At 37.0% G+C, this 19,858-nt stretch overlaps 1 protein-coding gene, 1 non-coding gene and 1 pseudogene across 3 annotated transcripts; 2 read left to right on the top strand and 1 right to left on the bottom strand.

Annotated features, from left to right (window-relative positions):
* Nucleotides 1-3,623: 3,623 nt before the first annotated feature.
* LOC116119746 lies at nt 3,624-6,226 on the top strand (annotated as a pseudogene).
* A 114-nt stretch (nt 6,227-6,340) lies between these two features.
* On the top strand, nt 6,341-7,958 carry LOC116119743 (WAT1-related protein At5g40240-like). Of its 2 annotated transcripts, XM_031405677.1 has the most exons (4): nt 6,341-6,661; nt 6,752-6,865; nt 7,556-7,726; nt 7,824-7,958. In XM_031405677.1, exons 1-4 carry the CDS (start codon nt 6,402-6,404, stop codon nt 7,855-7,857), a joined length of 579 nt encoding a protein of 192 aa, XP_031261537.1. In that variant the 5' UTR covers nt 6,341-6,401; the 3' UTR covers nt 7,858-7,958. The 2 variants fall into 2 exon arrangements, 1 of the variants encoding a protein (XP_031261537.1); XR_004126438.1 differs by lacking the exons at nt 7,556-7,726; nt 7,824-7,958 and adding an exon at nt 7,490-7,543 and having other exon boundaries at nt 6,552-6,865.
* A 9,194-nt stretch (nt 7,959-17,152) lies between these two features.
* LOC116119759 lies at nt 17,153-17,259 on the bottom strand. Its single transcript, XR_004126440.1, has one exon. It is a non-coding gene; the product is annotated as a small nucleolar RNA R71 (small nucleolar RNA).
* Between the last annotated feature and the right edge of the window lie 2,599 nt (nt 17,260-19,858).

Raw genomic sequence — 19,858 nt, 5'->3', positions numbered from 1 at the left:
GTAGATGTGTTTACGAAGGCCATGACATGACAACGTCATTAGTTTCTTGTGGGCAAATTGATGCTTCTTGACCGACTAGCGTCAATTTGAGAGGGGATGTTACCATGATATGCTCCATGTTTCGTTATTTAGTTCTTACCAGTTGTACATATATACTTCCTTATTTAGTTAGAATATATACTTCCTTATTTAGTCAGAATCTGTATATAGACATAGTTTTGGAATAGACAAATTTAATATCTATAATTTAGGCTTGATTCTAGCCTTGTATATTGCACATTTGTGCCTATATAATGAGAGGAAATCCTCACAAAGAGGATATTGAATCCAATTGATAGATAGTATCCGAAGTAGCAAGTAAGTTGGCAGAATTCTACTGTGTATTATTAGTCTGAATTGAGTGTACATTTTGGAAAGGAACACCAGAGCTATGTTGTTGATAATGAGGGTGTCTTTGTGAGCCATAAACTGAACTAGAAGCAAATTGATTGAAACCAGGAGGTCTAGTGAATTTATTTCAAATAGTGCTCTATGGTCCATAGAGAGGACCAGACGTAATCTGGTGCAAAGGAGATCCTCTAAGAGCAGAAAAATCATGAAAGCCAGTCATATTAGTATTAAATGCTCAAGCTAGTATATTTGTTCCAACAAACAATGCTTGTGCTTTAGCAAGATCAGTAGAGTTTGCTGGAAATGATGATGAGCCAGAACCAGTTGGAATAAGTGGATATGATAGAGGTTGTACTAAGTTATTGGAGGGTTCTACTACAAAAACTTGATAGTCCTTATCAAATCTATGGTTACAATGCAAGGCTGAGTGGCCTCCTCGACCTTGTGGATGATATTTATACGATCCTCTGTTAAAACTTGGCCTGAAGTTGCCAATTTTTCTAAGCATTGAGTGTTCAAGTGGAAGTTGTAGATAACCAGCATTACCAAAGTTAACATTATGAGCTTGATGTGATTGTTGAGATACCAGACCAGGATCTTGACAGATATTCATAGCTGGGCTTAATGTGTTTGAAGGCTGATTAACCATTACTCTAGAAGTATTCACAACTTGCTGTGTCTTAGATGCTAATAATGCAGAAGACATTTCATGAAAATTCAATAAAGCATTGTGTTGTTTTTCTAGCTGTATCTCATGCTTATGAAGTAAGAACTGAGCTTCTTGAAATGTGACATTTTACTATTTGACACAAGATTGGCAACAATCACATCATATTCAGCATCTAAGCCATCTAAAATATAACACAACAACTCTTCATCGCTAATATGAACACCACTTGCATTAAGTTCATCCCCCAATTCTTTCATATGCAACATATATTCATTCACACTTTGAGAATCCTTTTTAATCGTTTGTAACATGTTACACAAGTGTAGTGTTCTAGCCTTAGAGAAAGATTAAAAATGAAGTTCTAGCGTATTCCAAATTTCATACGAATTGCTACACTTTGAAACAAGTCTAAACATGGACTCTGAAATCGATGAATTCAACCAACTGACAATGAACTGATCAGTTTTCTTCCAGTTAAAGTACTTAGGGTTCGATTTTTTAAATAATTGTTTAGTTCTCTCAACCTTTTCCATTACAAAGATGGGAGAACAAGTGTTTGTACCTGTAATGAAGCCATCCAAGTCATGAAAAACTAGGATAGGAAGTACATGCAATCACCAATAATTGTAGTTCTTCTCGCCTAATTTGATAATAAGGTTTGACAGAGACGAATGAACTGCTAAGCTCTGTGTACTGCCGGTGCCGCATTGCTTTGTATCGAGTTTTGAGACAACGATTCAAGATTCAAGATTCAAGCTAGCCGTTGATGCTTGTCTTTGGTTCTGATACCATGAACGATTTCTAGCTACGAAAAAGAAACTAAGCTTAGCTAAAGAGAAGAAGAAACAATGAAAAGAGTGTGTGGAGAAATCTGGATTTTCGTTAACTAACAAAATCAGTCAGTACAACACACTTATACAGTTTTGAATAAACCAAAACATTGTTGTTTTTATACTTCAGCTTAGTGCTTTTACAAAACTAACCCTACATCTCAATAGTGTGGAATGCCCACCGAGTATGACAAATATTCCATCGGGGCACTAGTTGTAGCTTTCAGTATTACATAGCAAATATTCAGAGTTAAGAAATCAAGATAATAATAATAAAGATAATAATAATAAAGAAAATTCCTTGATAGATAGTGTACTTAAAATTTATTAGTTTCTAAAGTTCTGCCAGTGAAGATAATTTACTGGTAATATTGAATGGTTTATTCATATAAACTAAGTGAAATAGTATTAAAAGGAAAAGCTTTTTATAAACTTATCCACTCACTGAGTCTTTCAGCTCATCCTTTTATAAAAATTTCCCCCTCCAAGTCATCACAAGGATCATGTTGAGTAGTGATTTCCACTCGAGGTTGGGCCCATGTGACATAGTTCATTTTGCATGTCATGTAGCACATAATGATGTAAATTGCATGAAGGTTATCATCCACAGACTTATAAAATGCATATTTCCATATGTGTTGTTTGTAGGGCTTGAAACCCAATATTTGTGATTTTAAGATTCAGAATTTATGATATGCACCATTTTTTGATACTCATATACGACTCGTCTTAGTCTCTTGAGTCTTATAGGAATGCCAGGATCCTATGAGATTGACAAGGCTAGGATAGGTCTTGTGATATATTATATTTAATTGCAACGTTATTGGAGTAGTAATAATATGTATAAGATTTTATAGTGCTTTATGGGGAATGGCCAATCAGGAGGACTCTAGCGTTGTTGCAATTAACAGTGAGAGTAAGAGCCCTTTGTTGAGAGCTTTAAAGTTGAATATACATCTCTCCCTTGTTGCCGATGACAAAACCTTTAGCCATTGGGGTTAGCTATACACAGAGGTCTTGTTTTTGAGTCACAGAAGAAGTTATTATTGGGTTTACCTAAAAAAAAGTTGAAGATACATAAGAGGCCTATTGAATCCAGCACAAACGCAAATTAAATTGAATCCTTCTTCAAGGTGCAACAAAAATGGATGTGGATGTCTGTAAGCTTGCTAAGTAGAGAGCTAATGAAGAAACTGAAACGGGAAGACAATAAAGAGCACAATTTTGGATGTCATGTATGTAATTAAGCAATCAACGTAAGTGTTTTGGAGCTTATAATATTGGCCAAGGCCAGTGAATCATTTTCTTTTGGACTTTCTTTCTAATTAAAAGGCAAAAAATTACACCATTTAGCAGTGGGTAACTAAGGAAGTGCATTGACAAAGAGTACAGAATGACTTCTCATTTTTACAAAACCAAATTGTGACTTTCATCAAACCAAAGGTTGAATATATCCACAAAACTTCTTATATGGGAACTGAAAATATGGGTGCTATATTTTCCAAATGTCTTTCAGATGTCACCTCTCATTCAATCCAAAATATACGGTTTGAAACCTTAATAAAAATTAGCACATCCACATATAGTATTTTAAACATTGAAATCAAATTCTTCCTCTAAATATAAAAATAAATTAAATATCACGTCTTGACTCAAAATAAATTATTAGCTACTTTGAGGAGAGGAAGATGGACAGGAGAAATCTATGGAAGGAGATATTACTCTTCGCAACCATGGTTAGTTTAGAGTGCTCCGGTGTGGGCTTAAGTGTAATCTACAAAGAAGCTACTTTGAAAGGAATGAGCAACTATGGCTTCATCACCTACTCTTTCGCTATTGCCACACTTGTCCTCCTCCCTTTTGCCTTCTAGTTTCGCAGGTTATTTTCTCTCAATCTTCTAATCATCCAATCCTTCATATATATATATATATTCACTATGATCTTCTCAAATTCAATCTCTATTGCAGGAGTAGTTCAACGGTGCTTCCATCAGTCAGGTTCCCGTTCATCTTTAGAATCTGCTTGCTTGGTCTTATTGGGTATTTTTCTTTAATCTCTTATAGTTTGGAATTGCCTGAAATCAAAGAGTTTTAATTAATGCTTTGGAAGGCAGGTCTTTGGCTCAGATACTTGGCTCTAAGGGAATAGCTTACAGCTCTCCTACGCTTGCTTCAGCCATGAGCAACATCACTCCTGCTTTTACCTTCACACTTTGCAGTCATTTTCAGGTTTTTGTTGTTTCTTCTTCCTCATTAATTTTAATTAATTCATCCTTAACATTTAATTTATTGGAAATTCCTGTAGTATAGTATATAATATTTATGAAAGTGGAAAGTCTGTGATTGTAATTGCTTAACAACAACCCACTGAAATAGAGTTCGCTTAACAACCGCTCACTGAAATAGAGTTTATTCAATTTATCCCTCAGGTATTAAAAATAAACCAACCCTTGGGTGGTCGACTAATTCAATAGAGACTCTTAGGTTATTACTCAAGAGGTCTTGAGTTCGAGTCCCTCCTCGGTTGCTAATAGGAGTGACCACTAGAGCTCTTATTCGACAGATAGTTTCAGGATCTTAGATGATTAGTTGAGGTGTGCGTAAGCTCATAAAAATAAAAATAAAAATTACCCTCATTCTCCTTACCTTGATTTGTTGTGATGATGGTGGTGAACTAGAATATTTCTTTTTGTAATTTTTGTTTGTTGTGGCAGAGGCAAATTTTCTTTTTTCTTTTTGTTGATTTTACTTCGTCATGGTTGACGTGGTGTTGGTTTGGAGAAGGGGGTGGACTGTTGTTGGGGCATGGCAATGGTTCAAGGCAAAGGATGTGACGCTGTGAGGCATGGTGATGATCTAAGGTGTGAGTTATGGTTATGTTATTCTCTTTTTTTGGTTTAGAAGATGAGATAGGGTTCAATTAGAATTAGTCATTTTCTTGGCTTGACATAGTCAGACAACCACTAAAACTAAGGGGTATATTGTTATTTTAAATACCTGAGGGACATATTGTTTATCGGAGAAACCTCAGGGGCGATACAGATATTGAATAGTTTTAATATGCAATATTATCATGATTGGTGTTGGAATTTGGATACTCCGATTGAGCGAGTTTAATATCTCTATGATTGGTGATCAAACAGTAAATTAATTTCTAGGTCATGTCGTTATCATAGAGAGAATCCACCCTAAAGTTTTCGTCAACAATAATACCCCTCATTTTCAAATTAAAAAAATAAAAGATGAAATAAAATAATAATTGAATAATTAAACAATTAAAACATTTTACAAAACTGCTACAGAAAATAAAAGCCAGATTTCCCAGGCCACAACTCCGTAGTTAAACAATCATCTCCAGCAATTTTTGAACTGCATTTATTTACAAAACTCAGCAACAAAAATCCACCTAAATCACCAACACAGTTTAACAAAAATCTATGCTCTTCCACCACTTCATCAACCAAGAAAATAAAACCATCCAAAACCCAAACTCAAGCAGGCACAACCACAGCCATTGCCATACTTAAAAAAAAAAAAAATATGTCTTAGCAAAACAAAAATTTGTGTCATCATTAGTCATTTCAATAAAACTATATTATTAGATAAAATGTTCATTTAAATTTCAAAAAATAAAATTTATTAAACAAATAAAACAAACTATTTATCAAAGTTTTGAGAACATCCATCAATCTCAAAAAGAAAACATGCATGATGTTATATATGGTTGTCCAGGAAGTGGATCCAAGGGTAATTATTAGATTTCTTACTCTTGTGAGTTCCTTAATTTCTTCTTGGTGGTCATCTTCAATCTCTGTTTTTTTTTTTTTCCCCAATTATATGCCTCAAAAAGGATGGAAAGGTTAATTTTAAGGAGTGCAAAACCTCAAGCAAAAATCATTGGCACAATAGCATCAATATCGGGGGCACTGGTGGTGATTCTTTATAAAGGCCCAACAATCTTATCTTCATCTTCTACACATCCAGCTTCACTTCAATTTCTCCTCGGCTCCTCTCTATCAAACTGGGTCATTGGTGGCCTTTTGCTTTCTGTTGAATATCTACTTTTTTCTTTCTGGTATATTATCCAGGTATTTTACTTATATATCAATCATTACTAATTTGTTAGATGTATTTATTTTTATTGAATTTGTATCACATTAATTTATATACATAAGTCTGTACGTGTAGTATTATGTTAAAATTAATTTAAAGAGTAGTAAGTAAAGCATGAGTTCTCTGAATTAAACAGACTGAAGTGATTAAGATGTACCCATCAGAGTTCGAAGTTGTGTTCCTCTACAACCTGAGCTCAACCATCATATGTGCAGTAATTTGATATTAAGGGGAACAAACACACCCTATGTGATCACCATCCATAATTTGATATTAAATAACATTAATAAATAAAGGGAGAAGGATCTTTTCATATCACGATGACCCAAGATGCTGATAAAAAGTTAGAATTAAGGTTCTGAAAGATCTGAGAATTAAGGAAAGGAAGAGAAAGGAAGATGGACAGGGGCGATTTATGGAAGGAGATATTACTCTTCGCAGCCATGGTTAGTTTAGAGTCCGCCAATGTTGGCGTCAACGTAATCTACAAAGCAGCTACTTTGAAAGGGATGAGCTATTATGTCTTCATCTTCTACTCTTATGCTATTGGCACGCTCGTTCTCCTCCCGGTTGCCCTCTTCTTTCGTAGAACTTCAAGGCTGCTTCCATTAATCAAGTTTCCTCTTATTTCTAGAATCTGCTTCCTCGGCCTTATTGGGTATGCATACAGCAAATTTCCTTAATCTGTTTTTCGTTGTTTGGAGGTCTGACCTTGGAGTTGAGGGCTTTTATTGTTTCTGGAAGACAGGTGCTTAGCTCGGATATTTAGCTATAAGGAAATAGCTTACAGCTCTCCGACTCTTGCTTCAGCCATGAGCAACCTCACTCCTGCTTTTACCTTCATTCTTGCAGTCATTTTCAGGTTTCTATTATTTCTTCTTCCTTACAATTCGATTAATTAACTATGCTTAAAATTTATTTAAATTTTCTGTAGAGTATAAGTGGACCAGTTAAATGTGTTAATTTCTTAACACCCCAAGACTAGAATAATATTGTTTAATAATCTTAATTTAATTGATTATTAATTGTACTCTGTTGTTGGCTACTTTTATTAATTTATTTTGCAACTTTAGTAAACATCTCAATTATTGATGATCAAATAATAAAATAGTCTATAGGGTAAAATGTTGAATTGCGGACAAATTAATAATTAAATGGTCACTGATATAAACTTTTGGAATTTAACTTCTAGTATTTTGATCAAATGTAAGTATGTTTTAATTACCCTAATTATTTTTGTAATTATATAAAACCAAAATACCGTGATTTGTAATAAAAACATTGACCATATAGCATAATTTAGTTTTTTTTTTAATAAAAAAAAAATAAAAAAATAAAAAGAAAAAAAGAAAAAAGAAAAAGATGGCAGAGTTGTCGCACCATATGAGAGACATTTTTATTTATCTTAAAACCAAGGTACTTTGACTACTTACTGTTGTGAATTCCTTTCTTCTTGGTGACCATCTTCAATCTCTATTCCAAAAAGGATGGAAAAGCTAAATTTAATGAATGCAAGCACTCAAGCTAAAGTCATTGGCACGTGGCACCATAGTATCAATATCAGGTGGTGGTTCTTTATAAAGGCCCAACAATATTGTCCTCATCTTAAACACAATCACTGTCACTTCAACGGCCTCTTGCCTCCTCACAGTCAAATTGGGTCCTCGGCGCCTTTTTGCTTGCCGCTGAATACATACTCTTTTCATTCTTTTACATTATCCAGGTATATCATTCAGATATCATTAATCTTACTTGTTTATTGTATTCTAAAATTAGATCAAAGAAGTTTCAAATTAAACATAAATTTTATGAACTAACAGACGGATGTGCTTAAGATGTACCTATCAAATTTAGAAGTAGTGTTCTTCTGCAACTTGAGTGCAACCATCATAGCCGTGCCCACATGTTTCATGGGTGTTGTGTGTGATTTTTCGATCAAGCTCTGAGAATTACGAGGTTATAGCTCGATCCATAATTAGTTCAACTTAATCGATTGTCCGTCCCATCATAAGCTCGTCGAGATGTAGCTCAACCTAGCACCAGCTAGTAGCGACCAATCACTGCAGTTGTTCAACCAGCTCACAGATAACGAGAATATTGGAGTTGTATTTCAATCTTAATTGTAATCCCTTTATTTTTGCTCTTTCCTTTGTACAAAATCTGTATATAAACCCCCTCCAATGATGAGAAAGGGGTTAGCAAATTGTTCTAGGATTATTATTGTAAGCTCTCACAACAAATACAAAGAACAGTGGACGTAAGCTCAAGAGTATAACTTGCCAAACCACTTTAAAAACTCTCTGTGTTATTTATTTTACCGTTTCCAATTCACTACATTGTTGGTTACTCGTAATCACGCACACACCTACTTTGATTCTGTCAAGGTCAATTAGGTCGCTCTAGTTGGTGTATTTTTTGCATCAACATTTGGCGTTAGAAGGAGGGTCTTTGCCAAATTTCAGAATTTTTTGCAAAAAAACCCTAGTGACCCGATCACTCAAGGCCCACGATGGTTCGAACCAGATCAAAGACCATTCCTAGAAACCATAACAACCTGGAGACCACCCACCAGGAGGTACACCAAGACATCGCAGGGCATCGACCACTAAGACCACCAATGCAGCAGGTTGCGAACCAGTTGGGGGCAGGGACGTCAAATCCCAAGAATGGCCAATTGGTGGAGATGATTAGAACGATGGTTGCACAGGCGGTGCAAGAAAACATGGCTGAGTTAAAAATCAGCAACTGGCTCCCCAAGACCTTGATCGGCTACGCTTCACTGTCATCACCCCAACAGGTTGGAACTCAGCTGACGACCAATTTGGTTCGTCGACACTGAGGAACGACCGACGATCCTAGCACTGCCAGGCACATTCTGCCCATGAACGAGAGCCTTGTGGGTAAACTAACACCGGGAGGTGACCAGGTAAACAACCCATAAGAGAAGACAAAGATAATGGTCGCCGGAGTGATGCCGCTCAGCTACCTGAGCAATATTTTTTAGGAGAGAGATGAAACACTAACCTCATATCTGACGAGGTTCCAGAATGCCAAGCAAAGGTCACGAATGCACTCGAAGAATAAATCCGGACTTTGCTAATTGCAGGCATCAGGTCGTAGACAGAGTTGTGGAAAGAGCTCCAAAATGAAGACCATGTGAGCCTGGCAAAATTTTATCAAAAGGCTGTTAAACATCAACAAGTAGAAAGCTCGCTAACCGCCTTAGCCAAAAGCTCACTGTGAAGAGCCTTGGATAGGAGACAAGATCGCCCAGCAGATAAACGGAAGGGCCAAGACCGCAATGACAAAGATCATAATAGGTTCTAAAAGAGGCAAAAAACAAAAAATCGCGGGGAAATTCTCGCGATATGTAGAATACACCCCCCTCACTCGGGACATAGCTCATATATATGAATTCTCCCATGAGGCTAAAAGACTGCCTGCTTTAGAAAGAATGAGGGGGGCTTTGGGCAGAAGAGATAGGCATAATTATTGTTGATATCATCGGGACATTGGACATAACACCAATGAGTGTTAGACTTTAAAGGATGCCATCAAAGATTTGATTTGAAGGGGTCACCAAAAAGAATTTGTTAAGGAGGCACCAGATCGTAAAAATACAAACAAGTAGAATAATTAGGTCCAGAAAACCCTAGCCAACAAAGAGGTCGTGGTGGGCATGATCTATAGGGGTCCTGACATTCCAGGGAGCTCAAGGTGCTTGTAATAGCCACTACTACTCAAAAGCTTATAATGAAATACATATAAAATAACATAAAGAAATTGGGCCCAAATTTTTCTTTTATTAAACATATATACATATTCTTTACAAACATATACATTTTTACACAAAATGTATAACATATACAAAAGTCATCAAAAACATAAAGGACAGTGTAACCGCTTCTTCTCGAACGCCGACATCTATCTGACAGTGTCCTCACCTAGGTCCTGCAAAACATAGGAAAACAACGGGGTGAGCACTAAAATAATGCTCAGTAAGTAAATCCTTTACTCATGCTAGCCCCGTAACTCTCTCTCTCTAATTCTTTCCTTACAACTCCTCATTCAATTTCTCTTTGGGCACTTCTCTCTTTTTCTCTTTCTCTTAGAACTCTTTTCTATTACCTCTTTAGTAAGTCACGACCCCATCTTACCGGAGGCACGGCCGGGACTCGCTCCCACTCTACGTGACCTCTACTCATTCTAGCCGATCGGACTCGGTTATGCATGGATTCGGAACCCTTGGCCATGTGAGTCTATAATCTCTCTCTCGGGTACTCGGGTATAGCCCTTATCCGCATGCACTCTCACGAGCTACACCACTTCTCTATCTGATACTCATGCTGCTCTCTCAATGCGGCGTACATGCGGGAATACTCTACCCATTACTCACGGGTTCCCCATCGCACAACCTACTCTATTCTCTTTCTCTTAACTCTTAAAGAACTTATACTCAAATTCTTTACTAAATCTCAAGCTACTTCTCAAGTGTGTAAACAAAGGTGTAGAGCTAACTCATGCTCCCTAATGCACTAATGAAATGCCAACCACAAGATTTCCTCAAAACCGTCATTCTGCACAGGTCACACTAAAACGGCCATAACTTGTGCTATACACCTCGGATTGCTATGGTTTTGGTCTCGTTTTAAAAGCTTAGAAACAGGGCTATAACTTCTCTGTTTTGGTCTCAGCCCAGTTCAAACCGTAAGATACCCAAAAATTACTGAGAAAGTTACGGCAGTGACAGGGCAGATTTCACTTAGGCATTTCATCAAACAACTCATGTGCATATAAACACTCTACTAAAATTACTACTATACTTCATTCTCTAGCCATCCAAAATGGGGAAAAACTCCCTCAAATACTCATAATCCCTGTCAAGAAAAGCACTTCCAAAAAGCTTCACACAACATCTCTCAAACTTCATCTCAAATCCATTTCTCAATACACATTAAAACACTTCTCATACATGGAATCTATCCAACAACTACAAAATAGCTACTCATCTCAACTCAATTTCTCATCAAGCATACTACATACTGATACATGCATACATCTCTACACAAAAGCTTATTCAAAACTCAAGTTGGTAGGATTTACTTACCTTGTGCAAAGATGAATTCTTTAGCACTTTTCCTTCCCTTTGTGGTCTTGTCTCTTCTCTACAACTCAAAACAACCACAAGGACAGCAACAACCCAATAAGACTTCACTACAATTATAAGAAAACTCACATCTAAAGCATGAATTCTTACCTTAGGATGCTTTAGATGAAATCTCTACTCAAAACCCCTCTTAAATCCCTTAGAAATCTTGGAAGATTAGATGGAGAAATTGAGAGAAAATGGGTAAATGGAAGAGGCGGTGAAATGAAGAAATAAAGGGTTTCTCTACACTTAACCCTTTTTAGTTCATATTATAAGCATCATTTCCCATTTTGCCCTTGTCCTTCCTTGGAAATTCCATCTATATCCTTTGATTCTTTACAAATACACCCCCATCCAAACACAATCTCTACTAAATTTTCTTTCATTTTACTCCCCACTTTTCCTACTAATTAGGGGTAGAATGGTCATTGTGCCCCAAAAGAAGAATTCTCTAGAAAACTCAAGAAACTTTGTCTTAGGCTCGTCGCCGCGGCGAAGAACTTTACGTCGCCTCGGCGAAACAGGGCAGAACCTACCCGTGGGTGCAACTCCTCCTCCTCACAAAGAAAAAAATAATAATAAACCCAGAAAAAAATAGAATTACAAAATTCACCAAAACTCAACCAATTTCAAGGCAACAATTCAACCAACTCAACATACAAACTCAATTAAAGTTGAAACAATAAAATTTTAACTAATACAGCAAATCTTAAATACGTATCTCAAGTGGGATATTACAGTGCTCTCGCGAGCAATATGCTCGAGAGGCCAAAATAGACTCGGTCCCCCGAGTAATGAGCTATGAATAGAAGTCGTCAAAGCAGCAAAGACAAGAGAGTGAGGTGACAAGGTTCACCATGGATGAATGTGAAAATTTTCCTCGCCATAATCATGACACGATCCTGATAGCATCAAGGATCGGCAACGCCTGAGTACTCAGGGTGATGGTCGATAATAGTAGTGCAACGAACATCATTTTCTTGAGAGCTTTCCGAGAAATAAGATTCACAAAACGAGATCTAAGGGCATGTCAATCGTCGCTTTATGGATTCATTGAGGACAGCCTAGTCCCCAAGGGAACAATCGACTTACCCATGACCCGGGGGGCAGAACCTAAGATCAAGACAGTGATGACAAAATTCTTAGTAATAGACTGCCCAACCACTTACAATGTAATCCTTGGAAAACCGATCCTGGATGATCTGAGTACAATCAACTCGATACATTGCCAGGCAATGAGATTCCCAACTCCAGGTGGGGATGCAATGATCAGGAGCTGCAGAAAAGAATCTCAGTAGTGTTACAACCGGGCTATTTATGCTGCATTTGTAACGCTCCACTTGGGTGCGTAGTTATTCTTTCTTCTTTTGCTCTTATTTGAGTTGGTTTCTTGGTATTATTGTTTGGTTGACCTTTGATCAAGTGTATGTTGAAGACTTGCCCTGAAATTGGTTAAAAATAGAAGAAGTTCAGTGTTCCAATCTTCGCCGCGGCGAAGAGGTGTTGAAGCCACGGGGAAGCTACTAGACAGTTTCGCCGCGGCGACAAAAGTTTCCTCGCCGCGGAGACAGGCCGACCAAAATGTTTGTTAAGTTTTAGATATTTTCTTCCCTAAGGGTAATTTGACCATTCTACCCCTAATTAGCAGGAAAAGTGGGGAGTAAAATGTAAGGAATTTTCATGGAGAATATGTTGATATGGGGGTGTGTTTGTAATGAATCAAAGGATATAGATAGAATTCCTAAAAAAGAGTAAGGGCAAAATGGGAATGCTTGTGTATAAATTTCATTAAAAGGATTTAAGACATTGCAAACCCTTCATTCTTCTTCTCCAACGCCACTCTCCTCTCTTGCTTCCTCTCAATTTCTCTTTCTTTTGATCAAGGAGTTTTAAAGGGCTTTTGGAGTGATTTGGGGTAGAAAATCAACCTAAGGCATCCTAAGGTAAGGATTCTTGCTTTGGTTGTGAAGCTTTGTGAGTTTTAGTATATATTGAATATTGAGGGTTTTTGTTCTTTTGTTTAAGAGTAGAGAAAAAGTCAAGCAAACCAAGTGAAAGGAAGAGTTAGTGAAGTCTCTCCATAACAAGGTAAGTAAATCCCAACCCAAGTTGAGATTTGAGAATTTTCTTGATTAGGGTTTTGATAGCACTTATGTATGTATGTTATATACATGTTATATGCCATGTTATTGAGGCTTAAATAGAGATTTCTAGTGCTTTGTGATTGTTTATACCTTTCAAATATAAGAAGTGAGTTGTGGGTTGGAAAGGTAGTTTGAGATGGAATTGAAGGGGTATTGTGGAACCCTTTTGGAAGTGTCTTTCTTTGGCAGGTTATGTGGCTATGTGAGGGGGTTTCTCCCCATTTTGGATGGTTAGAGAAAGATTTAGAATTATTGTTATAGTAGAGTTTTATGATGCACTTGAGTTGTTTGATGAAATGCCTAATAGAGGTTTGAGTATGAGTAGTGAACCTTAATTCTTGCAACATTGCATGTTGGTATTTCATAAGTGCATTAATGGAGATGAACCATCCATATGCATTATTTGTGCATTGAGAAGTGACCTAAGAAAGAGTAGGAAACTTTGTGTATGCACTTGCTCTATGAGTAGAGAACTTTGTGGATGCAACTACTCTAAAGGTAGAGGGAATGAGAAGTGCTAGAATAGAGTGAATGAGAAGAGGATTAGAAAAAGGGTGGATGCTTTGTGATCATCACCCGAAAGTTATGAGAATCGGGTTTATGCTTTGTGATCACCACCTGAATAGCCATTAGAAATGGGTTGATACTTTGTGATCATCACTCGATAGTTAGTAGAAACGGGTAGATGCTTTGTGATCATCACTCGGTTAGTTATGAGAAAAGGGTAGATGCTTTGTGATCATCACCCGACATTTATTAGAAGTGGGTTGATGCTTTGTGATCATCACCCGATAGTGATTAGGAACGGGTTAATGCTTGGTGATTCTTACCTGAAAGTAATGAGGAACGGGTAGGTGCTATGTGGTCTCCACCCGATAGTTACGAAAACCAGGTAGGTGCTTCGTGATCCCCACTTGGTAGTCACTAAGAACGGGTTGGTGCTGTGTGAATTCCACCCGATAGTCATGAAGAGTGAGATGGTGCTGTGTGAACGCCATCCGGCCGTACCTCCGGTAAGATGAGGCCATGACGTTTAGTAGGAAACAATAGAAAGTGTGAGGAAAGAATTAAGAGTAATACATACGGGGATAGACAGATAGAGGGTTTTACTTACTGAGTATTATTTTGTGCTCACCCCGTTATTTTTCCTTTGTGGATGCAGGATCTAGGTGATGATGCAGTCTGAGGGCGTCGGCAAGTGAGGAGCAATAGCTACACTGTTTCCCCTGTTTTGTCTTTTAAAATGACTTTTTGTAAACAATACTCTTTGTATATAAAAGACATATGACTTATAATGAAAAGAAAGTTTTTTTGGGCCCAATTTTCTATTGTTATTATGCATGCATTGTATTAGTTACAGTAGTTGTTACAGCATTAAAATTGCCACTCCCGAGAACCATGGTCATCTCAAAGTCTGAGCAAACCCCGGACCTCTGGAGGACACTATAGATCCTCACATCTATAAAGAAAAGCCCATAGCAGGGCCAACAGAAGAGCTACGAGAAGTATCTGTCAGTGAGGAAGACCCAACTCATGTACTAAAAATTGGTAGTAGTCTGAGCGATGAGCTAGCAAATAATTTGGTGGGTTTCCTAAAGAATGGGAAGGTCCATTCAGGATCTCTGAAAAGCTCGCACCAGAAACTTTCAACCTAGAATAGCTCAATGGTAAAGTCGTATTACGAGCATGGATCGCCGAGCATTTGTGAAGGCATTATCAATAAGCAGCTCAGGTTTCAATAATGTTTTGTTTTTCTCCCATATTTATGATAAGAGCTTGAAAATACACATTTAGTTAGTGGTTTTTGGGGGATTAATTGTGAGAAATTAGGCTTAATTTGGTAAAGTTGCTTAATATTTCATAATTGCCTTTTATAGGATCACGGGTGTTTTTGAGTGTTTTTCAGGTCACTAGTTCTTAAATGTTATGCTTGGATGAAGAATCATGTTGGCAACGGAATGAGTTACGAGTGGAAACAAATGGATCAAGAATCGGAGTTGAATCGAAGAAGTTATGGAAGTTGAAGTAAAGAGAAGATTCCAGATTACGTTCCAGCTTGCACATGCCTTGTTAGTTTGAAAATATCTTGAGCTGTAGGACTCAGATTAAGACTATTCTTGGACTGTTGGAAAAAGGATTCAAAGAGCTACATTTCATATGTTTAAAACTTTTCCAAATTCCATCGTTATCGAGTTCAAAAATCAACATCTTTGAAGAATAGTGAAATGATGCGGGAAAAGAGCAGCAGCTACTGTGTCGCGGCATACTTTTTCTAGTAGCTACTGTGCCACAACACAGTGCCACGGCACAGTCATGAAAGTCACTAACTTGTTATCCGTTTTTAGCCAGGAGAATACGGTTAAGGGTTCCAAATCAAATAGAATTAAGGAAAAACAAACCCTAACCCTTGTGGGATATAAATAGAAGTCTTTTAGTATTATTTAGAGGATTCTTTGGTGAGAAGAAAGGGAGAAAAATCTGCAGAGAAGAGAAGTATTGGAAATTCTGGAGCTTTGATTCACAATATAGAGAAGTTTTCCTTGTTCTTTTCTTATAAACTCATGATGATTGTTTTAATAAATATGATTGTCTCTTTCATGTTTATTATGAACTAAAATTATTCTCTAGAGCTAAGATGTAGCCCAATTTCTTAATTATTTATTGATCTTTGATTGTTAATGTTTATTAAGAATTCTTCCTAAGTTTTACTATTATTCCTAATGCTTTTGATTCTTAAGGGCCCAAGAATTGAATGAACTAATGGAATAAGTTGAGATCGAGAGATGATATTTAGTTGATCTACTGTAGTAAAACCATAGGTTGAGCGAAACGCTAGAGATAGGTTACCGCGGCTTGTGAGGTTTTGGTAAACTCCATAGAGCGTAATGATCTCCAGTTGCTTAAATCTGATTAGAGATAATTCAGGTTAGTAATTGGGGGTTAATCTGATAATTGTTTGAGAGAAAGTTATTGGAAATTTAGGGGGTTTGACCTGTAAGAAGAGCTTAATAAAATTGGTATAAGAGATCGATACATATGAATAAGAGTTGGTGTGAAGTCTATGCCCTAGGTCTAGTCATCTTGTTTTTACCCAAAGGTTTATTTTAATTGTTCTCTTTTCAGTTTTCTTTTTAAATTCAATCATTTATTTAATTTAGGTTTTCCTCGATAAAAATTTGGATTGATCAAATAGTAATATGATAGTTTAAGTGATAATTGATAATAGTAATTCCCTTGGGTTCGATATCCGTGTTTTATAGATTTTATTACTTGCACGATTTCGTACACTTGTGAAAATCAACAAGTTTTTGGCGCTGTTGCTGGGGAATTGCTTTTATATTATCAATATCAATACAAGCTGTTTAGTTGCTAATTTGGTTTGTATTATATATTTTTTTTAATTATTTTTGTTTTTAGTGCTTTGATTTTTAGTGTTGGACTGTATAGAGGAGTTAGTTCAATGGTTGATACAGGAGTTGAAGTTGTTCAAAGAGCATTGAAGGACTACTCTAGTCCTACTGTCGAAGTGTGCTATTCTAGCATCAGGAGACCACCAATTCAAGCAAATACCTTCGAGATAAAGCCAGCAATTTTTCAAATGATTCAGCAGATGGTCCAATTCGTTGGGTTGGCTAATGATGATCCCAACTTTCATATCGCCAATTTTCTGGAGTTGTGCGACACATTCAGGCATAATGGGGTCTCCGATGACGCAATTAGGCTAAGGCTTTTCCCATTCTCTCTTCGAGATAAAGCTAAGGCTTGGTTGATTTTTTTGTCATCTAGGAGCATCACGACATGGAACGAGTTAGCTCAAGCGTTCCTCGCTAAATACTTTCCACCTACCAAGTCTGCCAAGTTGAGAAGTGAGATTACCAATTTTTACCAACAAGACTTGGAGTCATTGTATGAAGCATGGGAAAGGTATAAAGATCTCTTACGGAGGTGCCCTCACCATGGTTTACCAATCTGGTCACAAGTGCAAACGTTCTACCAAGGGTTGCTACCAATTATTCAAGTTATGATTGATGCTGCAAGTGGAGGAGCCTTGAACAATAAAACACCAGAGGAAGCATACAATCTGATTAAAGTGATGGCAAAAAATAATTACATGAGGACTTCGGAGAGAACTCTAACAAGGAGATCAGTGAGAGTGCACGAAGTTGACGGTTACACCGCGTTGGCTGCTCAACTTTCAAACATCCAGAAGCAACTAGGTAATGTGTTAAAAATAAATGCAATTGAATTTTTTTCTCTAACATGTGACCTTTGTGCAGGAAATCATCCATTCAAGGATTGTCAAGAAGGGAACCCATTTGCTCAGCCTGAACAAACCAATTACGTCAATAATTTCCAAAGGGGGCAAGAGAATCCATATTCCAACACATACAATCTAGAATGGAGGAAACACCCGAACTTCTCGTGGAGCAACAACAACGAGCATAAACAACCTCCTATTTTTTAGAATCAAGAGCCAAAATCTAATTTAGAGAATGTGTTGACCAAGTTCATTGAAGAGACAAGCAAGAGGTTTGAGAAGATTGACGTCCTAGTTCAAAATCAATCAGCCTCTATTAGGAACCTTGAGACTCAAATTGGGCAAATTCACAACATATTAGCGGGAAGAGTTCAAGGAACATTACCAAGTGATATTGAGGAAAGTCCAAAGGAGCAACTCAATGCTATCATGTTGAGAAGTGGTAAGGAGTTCAAGGAATCAAGCAACAAAGAAGAAAAAAGGCAACAACTCGAAGTAGAAAAAGTGGACAGAAGTGACCATGCTGTAGCGGACGATGACACGACCCTCCCATATTCTCACAAAGTGCAAAAGCAGAGATTGGATAAGCAATTCGGTAAGTTTATGGACATGTTCATAACTTTACATATTAACACTCCTTTTGTAGACATGTTGGAGCAAATGCCGAAGTACACGAAGTTTCTGAAGGAGATTATCACCAAAAAGAGGAGATTTGAAGAACATGAGACGGTGATGCTTACGGAAGAGTGTAGCGCATTGTTATTGAAGAAATTACCACAAAAGCTCAGAGATCCAGGGAGTTTTAATATTCCTTGCACAATTGGTAGTTTTTATTTTGATAAAGCTTTATGTGGTTTAGGAGCTAGCATTAACTTGATGCCGTTTTCTATTTTCAGGAAACTTGGTTTAGGAGAGGTGAAGCCAACCACGATTCATCTTCAATTGGCGGATAGATCCATAAGATATCCTAGGGAAGTGGTGGAGGATGTCCTAATAAAGGTAGACAAATTTATCTTTCCGGTAGATTTTGTAGTTCTTGATATGGAAGAAGATCGGAACATACCTTTAATATTAGGAAGGCCTTTTCTAGCTACTAGTAGGACTTTAATAGATGTACACCAAGGTAAATTAATCTTAAGGGTGGAAGACGAACAAGTGGAGTTCAATGTTTTTAAAACAATGAAATGTCTATCTGAGTTGGATACTTGCTTTGAGATTAGCATCCTTGATGACAAAGTAGCAGAAACCTTAGAAGAAAACTACCCTATCTCACCCTAGAAAATTCTTTAGTCAACTCTAGGATTATGGACGCTGAATTTGAGAAGGTAGATGAACAACAATTGAAGCCTTATGTGTTTAGTGGATTGAAGGGTAAAATGGCTTGGATTTTCCTAGATGATCCAGATTGAAGGATACGAAAAGTTGAGCTAATGACTCTAATAAAGTGCTTCTTGGGAGGCAACCCAACCTGTTTACTTTAGTTTTGATTTTTGTTTTGAATTTATTCTAGATTTTTGTTTAATGTGTTAAGTTATGATAATTTTGATTTGGTTTGATAGATTAGTTGTGTATGTTTCACCCATAATTTATGTTATGCACACTAAATTGGCCAAGAAAGGCATATAGTTTGTTTTTTTAACTAGATTTCCAATGACTATTGGACACGGCAAATGTTATGCATGCCTTCACGCGAGTATCTCCACGTTCATCTTGAACACGAAGGGCATTATAGTTGTTCTCTCTGCACATTGAGGACAATGATCATCTCTAATGTTGGGGGTAAGGAATATTTTTTCTTATGGTCAAATTGTTTTTGTGCTTTGAATTATCTCTTTAAAACTTTTGGGTGAAATTGTTTTAGGTGTGTTGCTCATACATAAGTCAATGATAAGACAATGATAGTGAATTTGTAACATTGAGATTTTATTAACTTTCGCATAATTTAAAGATGATAGTAGATGACAATTGCATTTAGTTATGACTCTCTTGGGAATGGTTTTGATTGGTTGAATAATTCGGAAACTTAGAGACATTTTATGTGTGTTTTTATGGGCAATAATTTTTTTTGTGTGAAAATTGGGCATAAACTCTAGAACTCACTTGATAACCACTTGAGGCGAAATCCTAGAATCTGCATTGTAAGGTCGTTTATGGCAAAAATCCTATCAACAAAAAGAAGTACTATTCATGAACTTTATTTTGCTCATCACTTCTTATTTATTGTTATTTTGCATGTCATTTGTTATTTATCATTTCAAAATTGCGGCCTACACGATCACACCCAAAACTCAGGGTCAAGAGTTC

Source organism: Pistacia vera, unplaced genomic scaffold, assembly GCF_008641045.1.
Source record: "Pistacia vera cultivar Batoury unplaced genomic scaffold, PisVer_v2 Contig904, whole genome shotgun sequence".
NCBI lineage: Eukaryota > Viridiplantae > Streptophyta > Magnoliopsida > Sapindales > Anacardiaceae > Pistacia > Pistacia vera.
Note: the sequence above shows the minus strand (reverse complement) of the source record. Positions and strands in the feature narration are given on the sequence as shown.